Genomic DNA, 20,063 nt, shown 5'->3' with positions numbered 1-20,063 from the left:
TGGCGTGGTTATTTGCAGGACATAGTCATGATATATTCAAACACTATGAACACCAAATTTGTCTCCCATTTGAACTCAATGAGTTCATTGCAATTACAACAATGTTGGTATTTTGCAGAGTTGATACACTTGTCAACTTCCTTCTGCTACAAATAAGGCTACGTAGGGTAGTTGTTGTTTGTAATCAAACCCCACTCCTTTGCCAATTAGTATGCTTCGTGGGTTTGTCGGTTATATCACCGACTCTAACTATGTGATATGCTTTGCTATAAAATAAGTTTGCCACCCTAATATATATAAGTTGCATGGTCGATATTCTTATTGACTCCTCCTTGCAAACGGTTTCTGAAGTCTTAGTGGCATTTAAGTCTATGCCAAGTCGACCTTACCAAAATCGACTTCCCTCATAACAAGTAATGATTTGTCATAAAATAAAAATTTAATTTCAAAAATATATTTACATATATAATAATTACGTACCTATATGTGTGTGTGTGTGTGTGTGTGTGTGTGTGTGTGTCTAATCAAATTTTTATTTGAATTCATATATATATAATACGTATAATTATATATACATATAAATATAACTATTATCTTTTCTTCTTTTCAAGGCATCATATAATTCATATACGTATATATATACACACACACACACACACATATCTCTCTCTCTCTCTCTCTCTCTCTCTCTCTCTCTCTCTCTCTCTCTCTCTCTCTCTCTCTCTCTCTCTCTCTCTCTGTTTATAAACATCATTATCATAAATCAAGAAGTGGAAATATAAGCGCAATATTTAATCCAATTCACAAGATACACATACAAACATCAAAATACATGTACAAATATTTAAAGCAATCTATCAATTAAAACTACTCATTCCAAATTCACAATTCCAATTTAAACAAACACTCAAATGAAGTCATTTAAATCATCTATCTTTGCAAGATGCATATTATAAATTCTAGTGTGGTGTGTGAGATTCCCATCTATTCTAGCAAAGTCCAAGAGCTAAAACAACTCTACCTAAACCATGTTCTCACCTTCATCTATGTTCAGCTATTCATGCATTCACTTGCACTCAATTGCTCATTAGCAATGACAATCCCAGTTTCACAAAATTAATATTGATCATTCAATTGCATTTGCATAAATAACGTAATGTAAATATTTTCATTGTATTTGAATTCCTATTTCATTATCATCTATTTCACTAAAAATTCCATTTCCATTTCATTTTGATTTCATAAATAAATAAAATAAGCATCATTTTCAAAATAAGTAATTATAGATAAATATGATTCGTGACAAAGAGTAGTTGTGGCACGTCAACATAAAAAGATTTTTTCATGGAATGCCACCATTAGCTAATGATACATAAATTTCCACAACATCAGTGATGAATGCAAGAGGACAAGGGGATCTGATAGTTTGACGTCAAAACCCGTAGCAATGAAATATATATATATATATATATGTAATACAACTGCAAGATGGGTGTATCGTCATAGTGCCAAAGTTCTCGAATCTGTAAAAGAGCACGTGAAGACAAAGAGAAAATAAAAATTTAGGTCAACGTGGAAGGAGGATAAAGATGCCCCCAATGCTTTGCATCATCCCCAAATATGAAAAAGAAGAAAGATACGACAGATAGAAGAAATAGATAACAAATAGAAGTTGTACAATGAAAAATCTCTTGTATCCAAGCACCTATAGAGTAACTCAAGTCCTCTAGTAGAGTACAATAGATAAATATAGTCAACCTCCCATATCCAAGCACCTACAGAGCAACTTGGGTCCTCTGAGAGGGAACGAACATATAAAGAAAGCACGAGGGAACACAATCAAACTCACATGCAAAAATATTGAGAGAAAAGAGAAACGTCCTAAAGGTTATCCCTTAGGAGATCATCATCCTCCCAATCTAGATCAGAGAGAGGAGGATGAGCTCGGAGAGGGACAATAGCAAGAGCGGCACCAAACGCCTCACTAGCAGTGAGGACAAGGGATGAAGCAGCATCAATGTATGCATCCACGGGATCGGAGAAGGTAAGGGTCAATGATCATGTGAAGATCATAGACAATGTCGAGATTTCCTCCAAGGAATTGAACAAACAAACATTCATAGAGGAAATAAGTGACTCAATCAAAGAAGATGAAACAAGAATAGGACAGTCAGCCTCTAGAAGAGTGGCAGTGAAAAACTTAGGAGAAGGTGGAGCCTTCTCAACCACATACATAGAAATAGACAAAGGACTAGGCATTAAAATAGGTAGAGAAAAGGATGAGGAACATACCTGCTCGAATTTTCGCCGTTGAAACTCTGAGACGGGGCCTTGCTCAAACTTGGGTTTGGTTGGAAGGAGAAACAAATCTTCCATCAATCGTAGAAAGCTAAAGGACCCCAGAAGAACTATGATGCAGGAATGACTACAAAACAGGGGAAGCAAAAAAAGTTGCACTGGGCACCACCTGCATATGTATCATGTCAATAGGCCGAGACAATGGAGGTAGGTCTAGCAAAGAGGTGATGAGTGGCAGCTCTAAAGGAGAGATGAAAACCTACACTCTCTTTGGGGGAGGTTCATCGATAGGCCCCAAGGAAAAAAGAAGTAGAACTAAAGATGATGCAGAAAGAGGAGTCATTGACGAGGTAGGAACCAATGCAACAGAACTAGGTGTTGCAGATGCACCAGCAGATTGGAGAGAAACATTGCACTCTTGATCCATAGCCTATCGATAGCACTTACGCTCACATGCACGCTAATTATGACAAAGATGAGGGCCACCAACTAAAGCTTGAGAGGACTCGGGAGAATCATGCTCCATCGGAGAGGTCTCTGAAACCTTGTCAAGGATAGGAGAAGGTCTAATAAATGGAATAGGAGGTGCATCCAAGATAAGCACTATATTCACATCAACTTTTACCCTACTCTGCTTCACACAAGGAGTAGCAGGAGGAACAGAGGGTGCCGACGCAGAATGTGAATTAGGAGCAAGTGGTGATGAATGAACACAAGAAGAACGCTTCCCTTTCTCATAGCAAGAGGGCTGACGGATATCGGCCATGATTGGGAGCTCAAAGGGAGGGTGGGCCACTAACTTTGAGAGCACATGTGCCTTTCCCTTGTCTATATTGGGTACAGTCGTAGGAATGAAGACACCATCGGAGGCTACGTAGTCCTTAGAATTGCTCACCATTAATCATATGTAGACCTATGCCAACTGTTCACGAATAGAGTCTCCTCCATAATGGCATCAACTCTACATGATGGGTCAACCATCACGTCTGTGACAGTTTGACCATTCAACCTATTAGGGATATACAAAGGAGCAAACTCTCCACAATATGGGGCATCCAGAGGGGTGAATGATAATGACACATCATACACCTTCCACTTTTAGCTAGGGAGTGAACAAATAGGAGTGATGGTGACCATGTTCACAAACGGACCATCACCCGAAGGAGGATCTGATGCAGAAATGAAATTTGTCAAATGCGAGGGAAACGGATGAGTGTAGATCTGCAAATTCCTATTAGTCTTATCAACAAATTTGTTTGATTTATGTTTCCACACATCAACTTTAATCACACCACTGTCAATGTGGTCTTGGACAATATTCCAAAGACGATAACATTCTTCAATGCCATCACCAGGCACACGATGGTAATGCCAAAATTTTGACCATCATATCAACGTGGATAGGGTACGTTATCAAGTAGCGATCGAACCTCGGGAAGGGTAATCAGATTATCTTTTAGTAATCATTGCATTATGCTTAGGTAGGAGTCATTCAATTTAGAGAAGACTCTATTCTATTGTAATCCCTGTGGGATAGCCACAATATTAGCTACAACCTTGTTCTTTCTAGACCCTCCCATGGACGTTCCTACGAAAGACCCACCATGAGGATTCTCCCTCAATGTCAACTACAGATTGTCATTGAACATCCACTACAAATCACTATCTGGTAGGGCAAAGGGAATATTAGTAAGGATTGACTAATATCTCGAGATAAAATCTGTAACCTTTTCGTTTGGTTTCTGTTTACAATGAACAAGGTCAGCGATAGTGATCTTGTTGCTAATGTTAGCCTGAAACCATCTAGGAAACAAATACATGAGTTAATCAAAGGTATGGATTGAATGATCTGGCAAGGAGCTATACTACTCTAACGTGGTTCCCCTAAGGGACCGTGAGAATATTTTAAGCAACACAAAATCAAGGCTATGGTAATCTCTACACATGGTCATAAAGGAATCAATGTCCCCATCGCCATTAAACTTGTCGAACTTCAACGATTTAGCCCTGGGAGGAAGGATGGTGTTCAGGATAGTGATTTCAAGGGGACTCTTTCTATAATATGCAGGCATAGATGATTGACTAGAAGCGAAGGCCAAGTTTGTGAGTTGTAGTTGTAACTCTAACTGCCCCATGTTCTATAAGATAGTGTTCAAGACAGGATTAGCAGGCAGAGGAGGCGAAGGTGGGCCAGATACACCACCACCGACAAAGGTTGAGCTACTAGACATACCTGTATAACCCAAGGGAGTGGACAAGGAATTGATACTAGGAATGGTGGGTCCGAGGTCAACCATGTGTACTATCAAACCAGGTATGTCAACACCTAGATAATAACTACAAGTGTTAGATTGGCCATCCTAAGGGGGTGCATCTGCCAAGGGTACACAGTTCTTAACAATCATAGACGATGCCCTCAACATCTCTAAACCTTTCTTATCTAAGATGAGCATGTCTCATGGAGTATTAACTAGATTCCCAACTTAAGGGAGAACATTCTCCCGATTAAGGAACCCTTTGAAATCTCTCACGTTCTCCTCTAGGGATTGAATCTGGTCAAATTCAATACCAGCAGCAGAATCATGATCAACAACAGGAGGAGAAGACTACAGAGAGTTTGTCAAGGAGTTGTTCTTAGAACTAGCAGCTAATGAGCCTTCCATAAAAGGTACCCAGAGTGTATAGGAGGGGAAAGGCTCGCTTGAGTCAGGCAAAGGATTTTTTATCATCGCGTTAGTTAGAGGAGAACATTAATGATCAGGAGGAAAACTTCGTCTAGATGTCCTCCTGTGGCAGTCTTAGTCATAAAGCTCATAGATAGGCCTTGCAATATTGAGACCACACTATAGGGACACGAGGGGTTTGGGTATTCTAATAAAGTTTGCTAAATAGAAAGATGAAGAAACGAATGCTAGAACAAAGATGCAAACTATGTTCTTTTATTAAAAAAAATGGATTTTAAATCTTAAATGAATGCAATGAACTAAATGATGCAAAAAGAAAATTGGCTTCACGTCCGGTTCACCAAAATGTAGAGGAGATTTTTTACCTCTAAGATGACAAATCCTAGAGAACAAACCTATCTGCCACTACCTCACTTAAACTAGCGCTAAGGGTGAGCCAGGGGATGAAAAATGTGAAACCAAATTAACAGACTGCAACTAAGACTCTCTAATGACTCTACTAAGCCTCTGTCTCAAGGACGAGCGCGCAAAGGTGGGTCACCAGCGAAAGGTGACTTCTTTTTTGGGGGGGGATGATGTTTGTCGGGAATAATCATTATGTTATGTTGTTGTATTATGTTATGTTGTCATCGGTAATTATGGATTACAGCAGTCAGTTAGTTTTCTCGAAGCGCAGTTGGATGCGACGGTTGGTCGCACCCCTTCGGGTATTATATATTGCATACCTTTCCTTCTTAAGATCATCATAATAGTCATATCTGGTGTGATGTTGTAAGCACTTGATGTACATAGACTGTTGAATTAATACAGAAATTGGTTCTTTAATATATTTTCGTTATGCTTTGTGCATTTACTTTCTGCATTTAATTGTTTACCCGTATGTGGCAAACAATGTTGTCGTCATATACGGATGAGGTACAGATACCATACGAAAAGTAACAAATGCAACTATAGTATTAAATAAATTTACAAAATGATGACTAAGATAATGATGACGGAATGCGAAATATTAGAACGAAATAGGGAAAGAGGTGAGAAGCTCACAGTCGGTCCAGATTAAAGCCTCCCGCAAGATGATTGTCTTTGGACCACGATTACAAAACTTGCACACAAGCAAGAAGGAAAATATTGGGGGTTGTGTTTTGGAGTCTACCTCAGTCAGACACCCATTTTGGTGTTTCCACCTCCATGGACAACCCAGATAGCAGCAATGATAGAAAGATAAAATGATAAAGATGGAAACAAAATAGATAAGCAATTGATAGACTAGATAGAAATGATAGATATTGAAATAAAGAGGGATAAAGATGAACTCCCCTTCGGCACTCAAAGAAACTTCAATTGGACGAATGGAGTTGAATTCCAAGAGCTCTCCAAAGATTGCGGTAATGGTGGGAATTGAATAGAAAACCTATGAATACTGCTCAAGAAGATCACTAAAAGCTTCAACCTACAAGAATTAATCAAAAATGTCAAAGAATCCCCCAAAATGCCTTCAAACGGGGGGGATATAGATTCTAGGAGGATAACCTACGTCATTAAGCGCATGCAGAGGCGTTACAATTCCTTCCAGGTGCAGGCATAATGCTCAAATGGCCACCTACAAACTTTCTTATTTGCGGGACGCTAGCGCGTGGCGTGGACATCTCTGCGTTGCGTTATTGTCCTGTGAATGACAGGTCAACATAGTTGGTAAGATTCTAATCTAGAGCTGACGAAGCGATCTAGGTGGGCAAAAAGACAAAAAAAAAATGACAGTACACGACCTCTGATGATGTGGAGGAAGGAGCCATTTGTTGCGATGAATTGTACAAGGGGTGATTTTTGATATTACAATATGTACATACACTTATTATGGGTGCCATATCATATTGTACAAGTTAGAAGGGTTGAAAATGCATTTTGGGTCTTTTGGGGTGAGTTTTTCATAGAAGAGGTCTTAGAGTTGCGAAAGTTGTTGAACATAATTAGATATTACATTATATTTGTATTTGTAGAAATTAAAAAAATCAACAATAACTTCATTTTGTGATGTTTAGCACAAATTTGGCAATTTTTTCACTAGTAAAATCTACACGGTTTGCAATGGTTGAAAGAATTGACATTAAAATCAAAAGTTATCTTTCAAAATCTATTATTTTAATGATCAAGGAAATTAAAAGGAACCAAAAAAATGTGACAACAGCTACAATGGCATTTTCATCAAAGAGAAAACTCAAATAATCAAAAATGTCCTCCAATTCTACAAGGTATGACTCACAAAATGGATACTCAAGAACTGTTAAGTACCCATCTAAATGAATTGCCTTTGGAAAACATATATGGTCCTACTAAATTGAATCATTGGATACACAAATAATAGTTCCAATTAAGTGGATTAACAATGCACTATGTTTCAAACGTTGCGGTCACTTCCCGCCCAATGGGTATTTCAAACCCTATGTTTTCTGCTCATGCTCCTTCCTCTGCGATTTGTGGCATCTCTGGGTCGTCGGTTGTTGATGGGGGCGATGGGAATGTGGGTTTGAACACAGAGCTTGCTACGGCCGCCCCCATTTCGAAGGGGGTTTCTTCCCGTTCCTCTCCATGTGCCCCAGTGTCTGTGGCTAGAGGTCGTTTGCCTGCTCCACCTCCTAGGGGCACCCGCCCATATGTTGGGGTCTTGAAGAAGGGTGCTTCAGTTGTTGACCCTTTTCCTATTTGTAGGTCCATTTCCCTTTCTCTAGAGGAGGATACTATGACCGAGATTGATCATGTTGCTTCTGTTTTTGCTACTCATGGTCTCATTTGTAGATCTGGAGGTTTTTGGACCAGCCTTCTGGAACGTCATGCATGGATTTCCAATCACTGGGAGCCCCTCATTTCTGGTATAGTTCATATTTTCCCCTTAGCTAAAGGGTTTTTCATAGAAAAATTTGACATTGTTGAGGACATAAATTGTATTCTATGTGAACATTTCTTCAGTTGGGATGACCATTTTGTGTTAATGGTTAAGTCTCGGCACAAAGATTTCAATCCCTCTTCCGAAACTTTCAATAAGATGCCTTTATGGGTTATAATGCCTAACCTTCCACTTCATCTTTGGGTGGATTCTCTTCTTGAGGAAGTGGGTGAGGCTCTTGGGGACTTCCTGATGTTCGATTTTGATTCCTTTAATATTCACCATTCTACCTATGCTCGCATCTTGGTGGATATTGATGTGTCTAAGGATTTCCTGTAGAGATAAAACTTATGTCTCCTAAGGGCCATTGGATTCAGCCTTTGGACTATGAAGGGATTCCCTTCATGTGCAGAAGGTGCTTTAAAACGGGCCATGTTGTTGCCAAATGTGATCTTGGTGTTACTAAGAAACGCTTTGTGTCTTGGTGGAACGGTGCTTTAGCTCAACATTATTCTGTTGTGAATAATTCTTCACAGTGAAGTTTTTCCCAGGTGGTTACTCGGGACAGCCTGGCTGCCACAACGGTTTCGTTGATGGATGGGGTGGCTTCCCCCATGGTGGGTGGGTCTATTTCCTCATGATCTGAGGTGGTTGTTAGGGGTCGTGGGTTGCAATCTGGTGTTTCTTCTATTGAGGTTGTCCCTCTCGTTGTTGTTAGGAAGGAAGGTGATGTTGCTAGCTCTTTGGTTACTGGATCTGTCATGTTTGCTAGATCTGACCGGTCTGTTGGGGCTATTCCTGTCTCTGGGGAGATTGTCGATGCAGTCCCTTTGCTTGGATCTGTTACCAGGGTTGATTCTGGCTCTAGCCCTGCTAGTCCTGCTAGAGTTGCGTCATATGTTGGTCACTCCATGGTTGTTGGGTTTCTAGCGCTAGATTCGTTGGAGTGGCAAGATGAGGCTGCTAAAGTTGAAGACAGATGGATTACAGTTAAAGGCAAACATTTTAAGCGGTCTTCACCTTCTTTTGACATGATCCTTTGATCCCACAAGAAGGGTTCCATAGGGAAATCCTAAGTTAGGGGGGTTGTCTTTACCCCTGTGGGCAGCTGGAACTTTCTTTGCTTTTTTCTCTTTGTTGCCCTTTGTTTCTTTTGGTTTGCTTGCAGTTGGGTTCTACTTTTCATGCAGCTTTTCTCTTTTGGGTCTCTACCCTTTCTTTGTTTTGTTTCGTCTTGTCTTGGTTCTATTCCATTTTGTGAACCTGATTGAATATCTCATGTCATGGGTTGCAGGAGCCCCTTTTAAAACCTGTTTTGTATAGGGTTTAGGGTCCCTTAAAAACTTGTTTTTACTTAATCAAAAACATTGAGCTCAATGAATGTGGAATATGATGATAAAGTCTCAATGCATGTCATCAAACTACAATGGTCACCACCAATAGTGTCCACACTAGATAGCTAGCTAAGTATGAATAATTAATATGTAAAGTCCTTTGTCACAAAAGCAAGAAGAAAGTCTATATGTCATATTAACAAGCAAGATCTTCCCAATCTTCAAATGTTGTAATTATATCATGACGGTACGGTCAAAAATTGGCAAGAGGTATAAGACTATCTATCACATTATCACCTACGAATGGAGATACATTTGAGTCTTCAAACATCTCCTGAATTTATTCCATTTAACATGAAGTGACTCTATACGAACAATGGTTGTTCTAGTGTCAATGTTGGCATTGCACAAAATTAATCCAAAGATTAATCAATTTGGTCCTTCCATGCAATTTTTTGTTGAAAGGTAGTGGGCTCAAGAACCAATTCATAAAGAATTGGCAAAAATTTGACCCACTTGAAATGCTTTAAGAATCTATCTCACCAAGACTTGTAGTTTTGTATATTTCAATCTATTTATTGCATGATGTTTTTTTAATACTCATTTTATCTCCTTGTGTTAGATTAAGAAACCAAACAAGCATTGAAAGCAAATGTAACCCAAAAAATTAAAACTATATCAATTCATGGCGTATAAAATATCCAATGCAAAAAACTCCCCATTAATTGCAAATTTTTGACAATTCATAATTAGTGCAATTGCAAGTGCCTTGGTGGCCTTGATCCCAATGTATTGCAAATGTTAAATTAAGCCACAAAGTTGAAAATATATTTTGTATTGAGAATGAGATAAATTAAACTATATCAATGAAAAATTATGCACTTCCAAATAAAATTGCATCCAAAATGTTATTGTATGAGATGAACAAAGCCTTCGAAATTCTCAAAAAGAAAATTACTATCATCACTTGTGAAAATATACATTTATTAAAATATCCAAACAAGATAAAGAACCATACATACCATTATGAAGTTTTTTAAAAATTATTCTCAAATCAAAAAATAAACAAATTTGGGCAAGAACAAAGCTTTTGAAGTTCAACAACAAAAATCAAAACTTTGTTGGAAAAGGCAAATTGGGGCGAAAAGAAGATGGCATCAATTGGTGCAGAATGATGTCAACAAATAAAATATTCTAAAAATAAGAAAATATTCCCTAATGCCACAAATCATTCAACTATCATCATTAGTTTCCCTCGAAACCAACATTTATACCCTAAAACCTTTGTAGTCATTGTCAAAATTGCTATCTAGTAGCAAGAAACCCAATTGAAGCAAATATATGGTTGTGGTTTTAGCTATCAAGCTAGATGTTGGAAGTGTTGTCCCAGTGGAAGGTTGGATACACTAGTGCACTAGTAGTGGGATTAGCAACACTGGTGATAATAAAGGTTGTTGATGGCAGAACCAATGATTGTCACCCACTTATGTAGTGTTCTCAAGGGTTCCAAACCCTCTGATACAAATATGCAAGCACCTCAAACAAGTTTGCAAGTATTTGGCATCTTATCTATCCTTTGGTTATTAAAAAATATTTTTTTTAAATTTAAATTAAGAAAGAATGTAGTAGCGTGGAGGGTTTCCAACCCATTGATACAAATCTGCAAGCACCTCAAATAGGTCTACAAGTGTTGGGTACCATATGTGTCCTTTGAATATTAAAAAAGGTTAATTTTTTTAATTTAAATTCAAAAAAAAAAATGTACAATAATAATGCATGTGCAAGGAGCTTTTTGCGACAATAGATCTATTTGATCAAGAGAAAATAAATTTCTTAAAAGTTGAAAGCACAACGCTTCGATTTGGCCAAATTGACAATTGATCTGAAAATTTTTGGGTCTTCTAGACATGATGAAAGTATCAAAATTGACCCAAAGTACTCCAATATATCAACTGCATATAATCTCTCAAGAAAATCTTACATGAAAAGCTTTGTTGATCTCATTTTATATGACCATTTTGAACACAACAAAAGATATATTTTTTCAAATGCTTTAATCTCAATGGTGAGCTCAAAATTGCTTTAGGAACATCTTAAAACAACCTACAAACAAAAGTCATAGAAGAGATGCTCTTGACGTACATGAGTAATTACGCCAAAGACGTATTACATTCACATATAGATGCAAAAATGTTCGACAATAAAAACTAGAAGCATTTAAGTTGTCATGTTTGTGAAACTTAAAATGCATGAAAAATAAAAAATCATTTTATTATTATTTTTCATTTTAATATTATTTTTATTACAAGATTAGTACGTTAATATATATATATAACAGTATAATAACAGTATAAATATATAATATAATATAATAACAGTATAATAATAGATTAGAAAAATATTATTAATTGTAGTGGATTGAAATTGTTCCGGATAAGAATAAGAACTAATATGAGGTTGACCCCATCGTACAACGATAGTTACAAGTGCATTGTTGATGCTGCATCCATGGTTCGACCCTCACCCAAGTCGATATTTGATGGAGATCATTGGCGTTTGACGAAAGGATGGAAGGAGGGAAGTAAGGAGACTCAAGAGCGACATGAAAAGAGAGGTATGTCGATAGGGGACGAAGGAAGGAGGTGAAGACTAGACGGTAAGGACAGAACAGTAATGTCATGCAAGCAGTCATGGTGGAAGTCCTGGCACGATGTACGGAGGGAGAAGAAGATTCACGAAGGGAGGTGACCCGCTAGAGTGTGTAGGAGAGGTGTGGGATTCGAAGGAGGAATGCAGAAGAGACAGCGGCAAGTGGAGGTAGACGGAGAGCAAAGAAGGGGTGATGGAGGAGGCAGAAAGTCGGAGTGGAGGAGGACAGAAGAAGAGATGGGGTGACATAAGAGAGGAGTCAAAGAAGAGGAGGAAGGAGGGGGACAAAGGAGAATAAGGTAGAAGAGAAGAGGAAGAAGGAAGAGAGAGGTGATAATGCTTCGATGTGATCATAGAGATGGTCCTTTCATTGTGGTCTCATTAGTTCATAACTCCAGTCAAAAGTGTTTATCAATCAGAGAAAAAAAAGAGGAGAGCAGAAAGTAGGAGTGGAGGAGGAGAGAAGGAAAGAGATGGGGTGACATAGGGGAGGAGTCAAAGAAGAGGATGAAGGAGGGGGACAAAGGAGAATAAGGTAGAAGAGAACACGAATAAGGAAGACAGGTGATAATGCTTCGATCTGATCTTCAAGATGGGGCTTCCCATTGTGGTCTCACTAGTTCATAACTCCACTGAGAGAGAAAAAAAAAAAAAAAAAAAGCGAATATAAAATCAAAATATAACAATATGATAACATAATAATAATAATAATATAGTCATAATAGCTTTTTTTGCTTTGGTTAAGAGTAATAGAAATATGAAAATATAATAATATAATAATAATTTAGTATTAAACGTTTTTTTTTTCTTGTAAAAATTTTAATGGAAATATAAAAAATATAAATGTAATAACAAGAATATATTAAAACAAAATAATATAATCATATCTTAATAATAATTTAATATTAGTTACAATATAATAATATAATATTTTTTTTAGTAGAACAATGAACAAATATGATATCTTTCGACATACTTTACGTATATTCTTCTAAAAATAGGTAATATTAATGTTGTAGCTTATTGCAAATACCCCTAACTGGCTTTATGCATGATCAAACTGACATACAAAATGAAAGGGTTAATGCTAAGTGGAACCATTTGACAAGAAACCATATGAAGGCAAAATCTTACAAAAGAACTAAACAAACAAAAGTTAAAATTTAACTGACAGACAATTCTCATGGCTACCTTGTTTTCTTAGGTAGGTAAAAGTGTTTAAAAAAATAATACCAAACTTCATACCCTAAAACCTTTGTAGTCGTTATCAAAACTGCTATCTACTAGCAAGAAACCCACTTCAAGCAAATGGTTTTGAAGATGCCAAATCTATTTGTTATCTACTAGCAAGAAACCCAAGCAAATGGTTTTGAAGATGTCAAATCTATTTGTTGTGTTGTTTTGACTATTAGGCTGCATGTTAGAAGTGTTGATTAGTGGTAATAAAAATTGTCAATGGCAATGTCAATTGGTTGTCACTCATTTATGTAGTGTTGTCAAGGGTTTCAAACTCTTTGATACAAATTTGCAAGCACCTCAAACAAATCTGCAAGTGTGGACGTGGCTAATCCCCATACAAAACAACACTCCATACAATTTCTAAAATCCACAAAACACAACGAAATTTCGCAAAATTTTCAATAGCTTAATCTTCATGATTTGCATCGTCGTTGCTATAAAAACACAAAAAATCGAACAAAAAAACTCAATGTTTTGCATATCTAGGAGTTCTTTTACAATGCCATTTTGTATGGAGATTAGTTGTTGGGTGCAAGTGTCAAGTGTCCCATGTGCCCTTTGAATAAATTAAAAAAATGTTAATTTTTTAATTAAATTCAAAAAAACTTAAAATCTACATACAATAATGATGCATGTGCAAGGAATTTGTTGTGACAATATGACCTATATGATCAAATTTCTTAAAAGTTGCCAACAAAGTGCGCTTCGATTTGGACAAATTGACAATTGATCCATAAAATTTTGTGTTTTCTAAACATGATAGTAGGATCAAATTCAATCCAAAATACTGCAAGATATCAACTACCTACAAAATCTCTTAAACAAATGTCATACGCAAACCTTCACTAACCTTACTTTATATGACCATTTTCAATGCAACAAAAGATAAAAAATATTCTACAAATGTTTTAATCTCGATGGTGAGCTCATATTTGCTTTAGGAATCTCTTAAAGCCAAAGAACACTATCCCTACTATACCCTAAAACCTTTGTAGTCATTTCCAAAACTGCTCTTTGCTAGCAAGAAACCTAATTCAATCAAATATATGATATTGAGGATGCCCAAAACTGTTCGGTTTATTGTTTTGGATATCAAGCTAGATGTTGGAAGCATTGTCCCAATGGAGGGTTGGACACACTAGTGCACTAGTGGTGGTACTAGTGATAATAAAGGTTCTTGATGGTAGAGCCAATGGTTGTCACCCACTTATGTTTCTCGAGGAAACCCTTTGACACAAATCTGCAACCACCTTAAATAGGTCTACAAGTTAGGTACCCTAAGTGCCCTTTGAATATTAAAAAAATAATGTAATTTTTAATTTTTTAAAAAATTGTTCAATAATGATGCATGTGCAAGGAATATTTTGCAACAATACGATCTCTATGATCAAGAGAAGAAGATTTCTTAAAAGTTGCAAGCAAGTAATTTGATTTGGACAAACTCACAAGTGATCGATAAAAATTTGGATCTTCTAAACATGATAGTAGGATCAAATTTGACCTAAAGTACTCCAAAAACATCAACTACCTATAGAATCCCTATAGAATCCCTAAGGCAGATCTCATATGAAAACCTTCATTGATCAAGCCTTATATGACTAATTTGAATGCAACAAAAGGAAAAATATATTTTTTTGAATGCTTAAATCTCAATGTGCTCATATTTATTTTAGGAATCTCTTAAAACAACCTACAAAACAAGGCAATAGAGAAGACGCTCTTAACATGCATGAGGTGATCTTGTGTTGAGATGCTATTAACATACTTATGTAATTAGTAGCCCTCATGCGCATGTTGTAACTAAAGTAACCACATTGCAAACACCCCTAACTTGCTATATGCATGATCAAACAATACATGGCATACAAAATGAAAGGGTTATAGTCCAAGTGGAACCATTTGACAAAAAACCATATGAAGTCCCAATGTCTTACATCAAACGAACTAAACAAAGTTAAAAAGCAAATTAGGACATTTATCATGGCTGCCTACTTTTCTTTGGAGTGTAGTGGGGAAAAGCACTTAAAAAATAATAATTTGATGCTCAGGTGACCATATTATTGATCCTCACTGCTCCTCTGCCTTTTTCTTAAGATGATGAAACTCATTACATTATTAGTATTGGTGAATAGCAAACCAACAAACCTAGCGGATATATTTACATGCAAATTGGAATTTGATAGGTAAAAAAGAAGCTTGTTTCTTATGATGAAAGTCATTCAAACATAAGGGGTGCAATTTGGCCCTTCTAAAACCCCATTAAACTACACTAATATGACCTTTATAGAGAAGCAGACATTAAAATATTATTTTCCATGGAATTCTAATACCCATTAGCAAAAACCATTTAAATAGTTAAATACATTACTGCTCTAGTTATGGAATTTATAAGTCCACCACTCTAAAATTGAGTTATAGACGAGGCAACTGATGTCATTTCAAATTGTAGAGGTAAAACCAAAATGAAAAATAACAAACCCTGAAAACCTCTGATACATAAATTCCTCACTTCAAGTAATGAAATGCGAGGGACTACGTGATCTTAATTTCTTCATGTCTTCAGGAAGAGACCTATGCTCACCCAACTTAATACTAATATGATTCCTTTTCTATGTTCTTTCATGACGAGGTTGCGAAGTAGAAAAGCATCACAGTAACTAAAGAGGGTCTACTTTTTTAAATCAACCGCCCTTGGTCTCCATAATCCTAGCCTGTACTTGTGTGTGAATCGTAAAATCAATTTTCTCTGCAGGACAAGCATAAAAACCAATGGTATTAGCCAGATACAATATACTTTACTTGAAATGAAACAGAATTATTCAATGTCTAAGCCTTGCACCCCCTTAATCTTCTAATTTTAAAATGCACACAAGATTGTTACAATGCCACTAAGCCTTCCATAAATACGTCACAAGCATAGTACTGTTTAACCCTCCCATTGATCCTTACATATTTTCCGGTGTAGTTGTTAATACATTTATGAGAATTTCTTCAATAGTTGGTAAGTAATTATTTATTAGCATAATTTAATAATTTGTTGATTGCTAACTCAAAATTCTTGCAATTGCTTCCTGTGTCTCCAAAGTTCGCTTCCTCTGAAATGAAAAATTGTGAAACCATCCAAGATTTTTATTGCTTACAACACCTTTTCATATCGTATAGCAACAGTTCAATTAATAATCACGTGACAAGATTTTGCTATTAACCCATGTCCCCATGCAGCTGCTTAAGTCTATTTTCTGCTTTAAAAAAATAATGAGAGTGTCCCCATATAATTTTTTAATCAGGAAAAGAAAAATTTGGAATCTTTTCCTACTTTTGTGGAGCAACTGCTGCTTAACAATTGAAAATAGGATGTAGAAAAAAGGAGCTGGAAATAAGCAGCAACTGCTTATTGAGAAAAATGACCCATGGCTTTGCCATTTTTTTTCTCTACTTTTTATTTGCCTTTAAATTTGCCTTTAAATTTTATTTGCATGAAACATTATTAATAATTTCATTTAAGCAGCTGCATGAGGACCTGCCCGCCCTTTCCTAATTCCAAGCCTGAATCTATTATTCTGTAGTCACTAGTCACTAGTCATACATAACAAATTTACAAATAGTAATTTTTTCCTATTCATTTACACAGCCTAAGACTAAATCTAGATTTTCAACTAAGGTTGCTTCGAGCATATTTCAGTGTCTCCAAATTCTATGTTGCCAAATACGAAAGAATTTCTATCAGGTCAAAATCATGGAGAAGCTACCCAGCTTAGTAACTACTACAATCAATTATCAATCTATGCTTAGATTGCAGGAATCTCCCCACACAACATGAACCAACAGAAACATGATATTAAACAAGAATCAAAAAGTAAATCTCAGTTAACAAGCAATAGCATTCTTGCAAACTGACTCCTTTCAAGAAACGAGAGGCTAAAAGTTTATGTTTGCAGCAGCATCCTTATTCTTTAAACTCTTCCCATCCGACTAAAATGATAATAGAAATAAATCTTCAAGAACAATCGCCAAATACTCCATTTTTCTATGTTTTAGGTTGTGGAAAGTCCAAATTTTGAGAAACTCGCAAAGATAAAAATAGTATGAATAAACACCATCCGCTTCCATAAAATCCAATCCCTTGCAAGATTGTTTATTGCTAGTTGCAAATTGTACCAAAGCATACAAAAATGCTTCTTAGTTCTTATATGAATCAAAAACTTTACATAAAATTGTCATTCATCATGTAGAAAATTTTCTAAATCGCCTAGCTTTCACATACAATAGCTAATTCTATGATATCTTCAGGATACCAGATAAATTCTAATAATACTTGCACATACAATAGCAAATTCTATGATGTCTTCACGATATCAAATGTTTTACAATAATCTGCTTCCATGAAATCCAACCCCTTGCAAGATTGTTTATTGCTGGTTGCCAATTGTACCAAAGCATACAAAAATGCTTCTTGGTTCTTACATGAATCAAAAACCTTACATACAATGCCATTCATCATGTAGGAAATTTTCTAGATCACTTAGCTTTCACATGTGGTAGCTAATTCTATGATATCTTCAGGATACCAAATGTTTTCTGATACTACTTGCACATACAATAGCTAATTCTATGATGTCTTCACGATATCAAATGTTTTACAATAATACTGGATTTTTCAAGGCCTCCAACTCTCTCATTTTCCACTTCAATTCATGCATATTCCTTACTGGATTTTCAAGCCCTCTAACACTCTCATTTACCACTCCAATTCATGGATATTCCTCATGATTCCAGGACTCATTTGCTAAGCAAACATTCTGTCCAAAATATAGCTCGCTGCAAGTTCAGAAATAAATATAAATCGTTTTTCATAGTTCTCTAAACAATTTTTCTTCTCTTTCTACATCGAATATAATGTATAGCTTGATTTACAATGCTTCTAGAAATAAATGTGCACGTATTTTTTTTCCATAAGCATTCTAAAGCATTTACATGCACTGTGAAAATTTGAAAACTTCTTCTCTTCCTCTCAATGATAAGCCAATGCAAGTGACTTCTGATTTCAATACAATATTGTCTTTGTTTGTTCCTCAGCATTAATATGTTGCCCTTAAAGTTTGATCATGACATTTTTTAAATTTTGCGTCCTCCAAGTTAAAATACATCAGTTGAAATGGTACTTTAGAAGGTTGTGCAAGTGCTTTGAATCATTTATTAAAGTCCTTTGTCATCTAAACTTGCTCCACTCAAATTTCAGGTTTTCAATGCAAAATCGCTTAATGTCAAAGAGTCTCAATGGCAAATTATTTAGGAAAGAATTTGGTTATTTGGAGTCAGTAAAAATGTTCATGTGAAAGTTGAAAAAGACAATATTAATTCAAAACGAGGAAATAGGATTTGATTGTACATTTGCAGTATGTGCAAATGCACAAGTAAAGCCCACAACTCCATCAAATGGCTCAAAACAGGAAATTGTACCTTTTAGACACGTTTGCATTACATGCAAATGTAAGGTCAATTCCCATGCCCCACCTTTGCACTTGCAGCTCTTAAATTGAAGTGGAATGAAAACATTGTTGTTCATGCTTCATCCTATACATTTGTGTTGCTGGTTCAGGTTTGAACTCCGGAATTTGGTTTGTGGATTTGGCAAAGACATCCTTAGGTTGGTTTCAGTTTTGGTGGATTTGTACAAAAATATATATAAATCATAAGCATATGAATGTTTGTAGCCTAAAATAATACACAAAGTTTATTGTTCAATATTAATTTATTAAAATAATAAAATCATAACCCATCGACATAATCCATATCATATCATTATCTAATATTTATAATTATAAATGCATATTTATAAAATAAACTTTTACAAACATTCAATATGCATTTTTAAAATTAATATTTTAAATAAAATCTAACATGAAAGTTCAAAGCTATAACTCATGAATAACTTGATAAAGAGGGCTATCTTAACCGAAAACTATATCTTTGAAGTTTGGTCTTGCATTATGATAAAACATTAAAAGCAGAATAAATAATGGGGAAAACTCCAAATGATTTATTGCGCCGATCTGTTCGCAACGAGGTGCACAGAGCTCCAACCAGCACAAACTCCACAAGTCATTCACATAGGCAGGCAACAAGTGGAGCTTGAAACGACACACAGAAAACCTATATACCCTATAATCCACCTATTCTTCAGGCCAAACAACAGCATGAAAGGCTGAGAGAAGAGAAGACACTGGGCCCCAACCGTGAAGAAATTTATAATGTGCTATTTTTTTGTCATATCCCCGATCTAATATCCCTTTCACATACAGAAAAACTTGCATGTGAAATTGTCTTACGGAGTAAGACTTCACAATTTCATAACTCGGGTAACATATTGCTTATCTTTTGTAATCAGACATGCCCCGCATTAACAGTACCAGTTAGAGGATCGATCACATTCATAACTAGCAGTTAGTTAATAGATAATATCAGTTTAAAGAAGATCGATTCCATCCATAATTAATAATTTGTAAAGAAGGAATAATCAGGAACGGTTCACAAAGGATTGGTAGTGAAAAGGCAGCAGTCATATATGAGAAGACATCTTCTTCACAGCCATTGTAACCCATGGGAAAGAACATGACCTTCCAGCGCCAAAGAGGAGTATAAAGAATCGTCCCAGCGCCAATGAACAGGGCATCGATCAGCAGGCAGAAATAAGAATATAAGCAATCAGCCGAAATCTAGAATTCATTCTTTCTATATCGTGGTATGAGGAGATAATTATATTTTTCATGAATACGTCTTTATGTCTAATATGTATATATTCATGGCAGTTGTACGCAGATATGAATGTCTATTTTATGCAGATATGTGTCTATTTTATATAGATATAAATGTTTTGGTATGCAGATATGAATGCTTATGCATAGATAGTGGTCTAAATCAGGCATTAGCACTCATGTATTTAATAATGTGAATATCTATGTGCAATAACCAATCATG

At 36.1% G+C, this 20,063-nt stretch overlaps 1 protein-coding gene across 3 annotated transcripts in view; it reads right to left on the bottom strand.

Annotated features, from left to right (window-relative positions):
• Positions 1 to 15,383: 15,383 nt before the first annotated feature.
• LOC131055405 (uncharacterized) overlaps positions 15,384 to 20,063 on the bottom strand; it is a 64,554-nt gene continuing 59,874 nt past the window's right edge. For 2 of the 3 annotated variants that reach the window (XM_057989893.2, XM_057989874.2), the window contains one exon: positions 15,384 to 15,831. In XM_057989893.2, the coding sequence (XP_057845876.1) occupies positions 15,754 to 15,831 (78 nt within the window). In that variant the 3' untranslated portion in view covers positions 15,384 to 15,753. Of the gene's footprint in view, positions 17,904 to 20,063 lie in introns of all 3 variants that reach the window. The other variant, XM_057989882.2, reaches the window with a different exon arrangement.

This window comes from Cryptomeria japonica, chromosome 2 (assembly GCF_030272615.1).
Source record: "Cryptomeria japonica chromosome 2, Sugi_1.0, whole genome shotgun sequence".
In the NCBI taxonomy this organism is placed as follows: Eukaryota; Viridiplantae; Streptophyta; class Pinopsida; order Cupressales; family Cupressaceae; genus Cryptomeria; species Cryptomeria japonica.
This window is presented reverse-complemented; position numbering and strand designations above follow the sequence as displayed.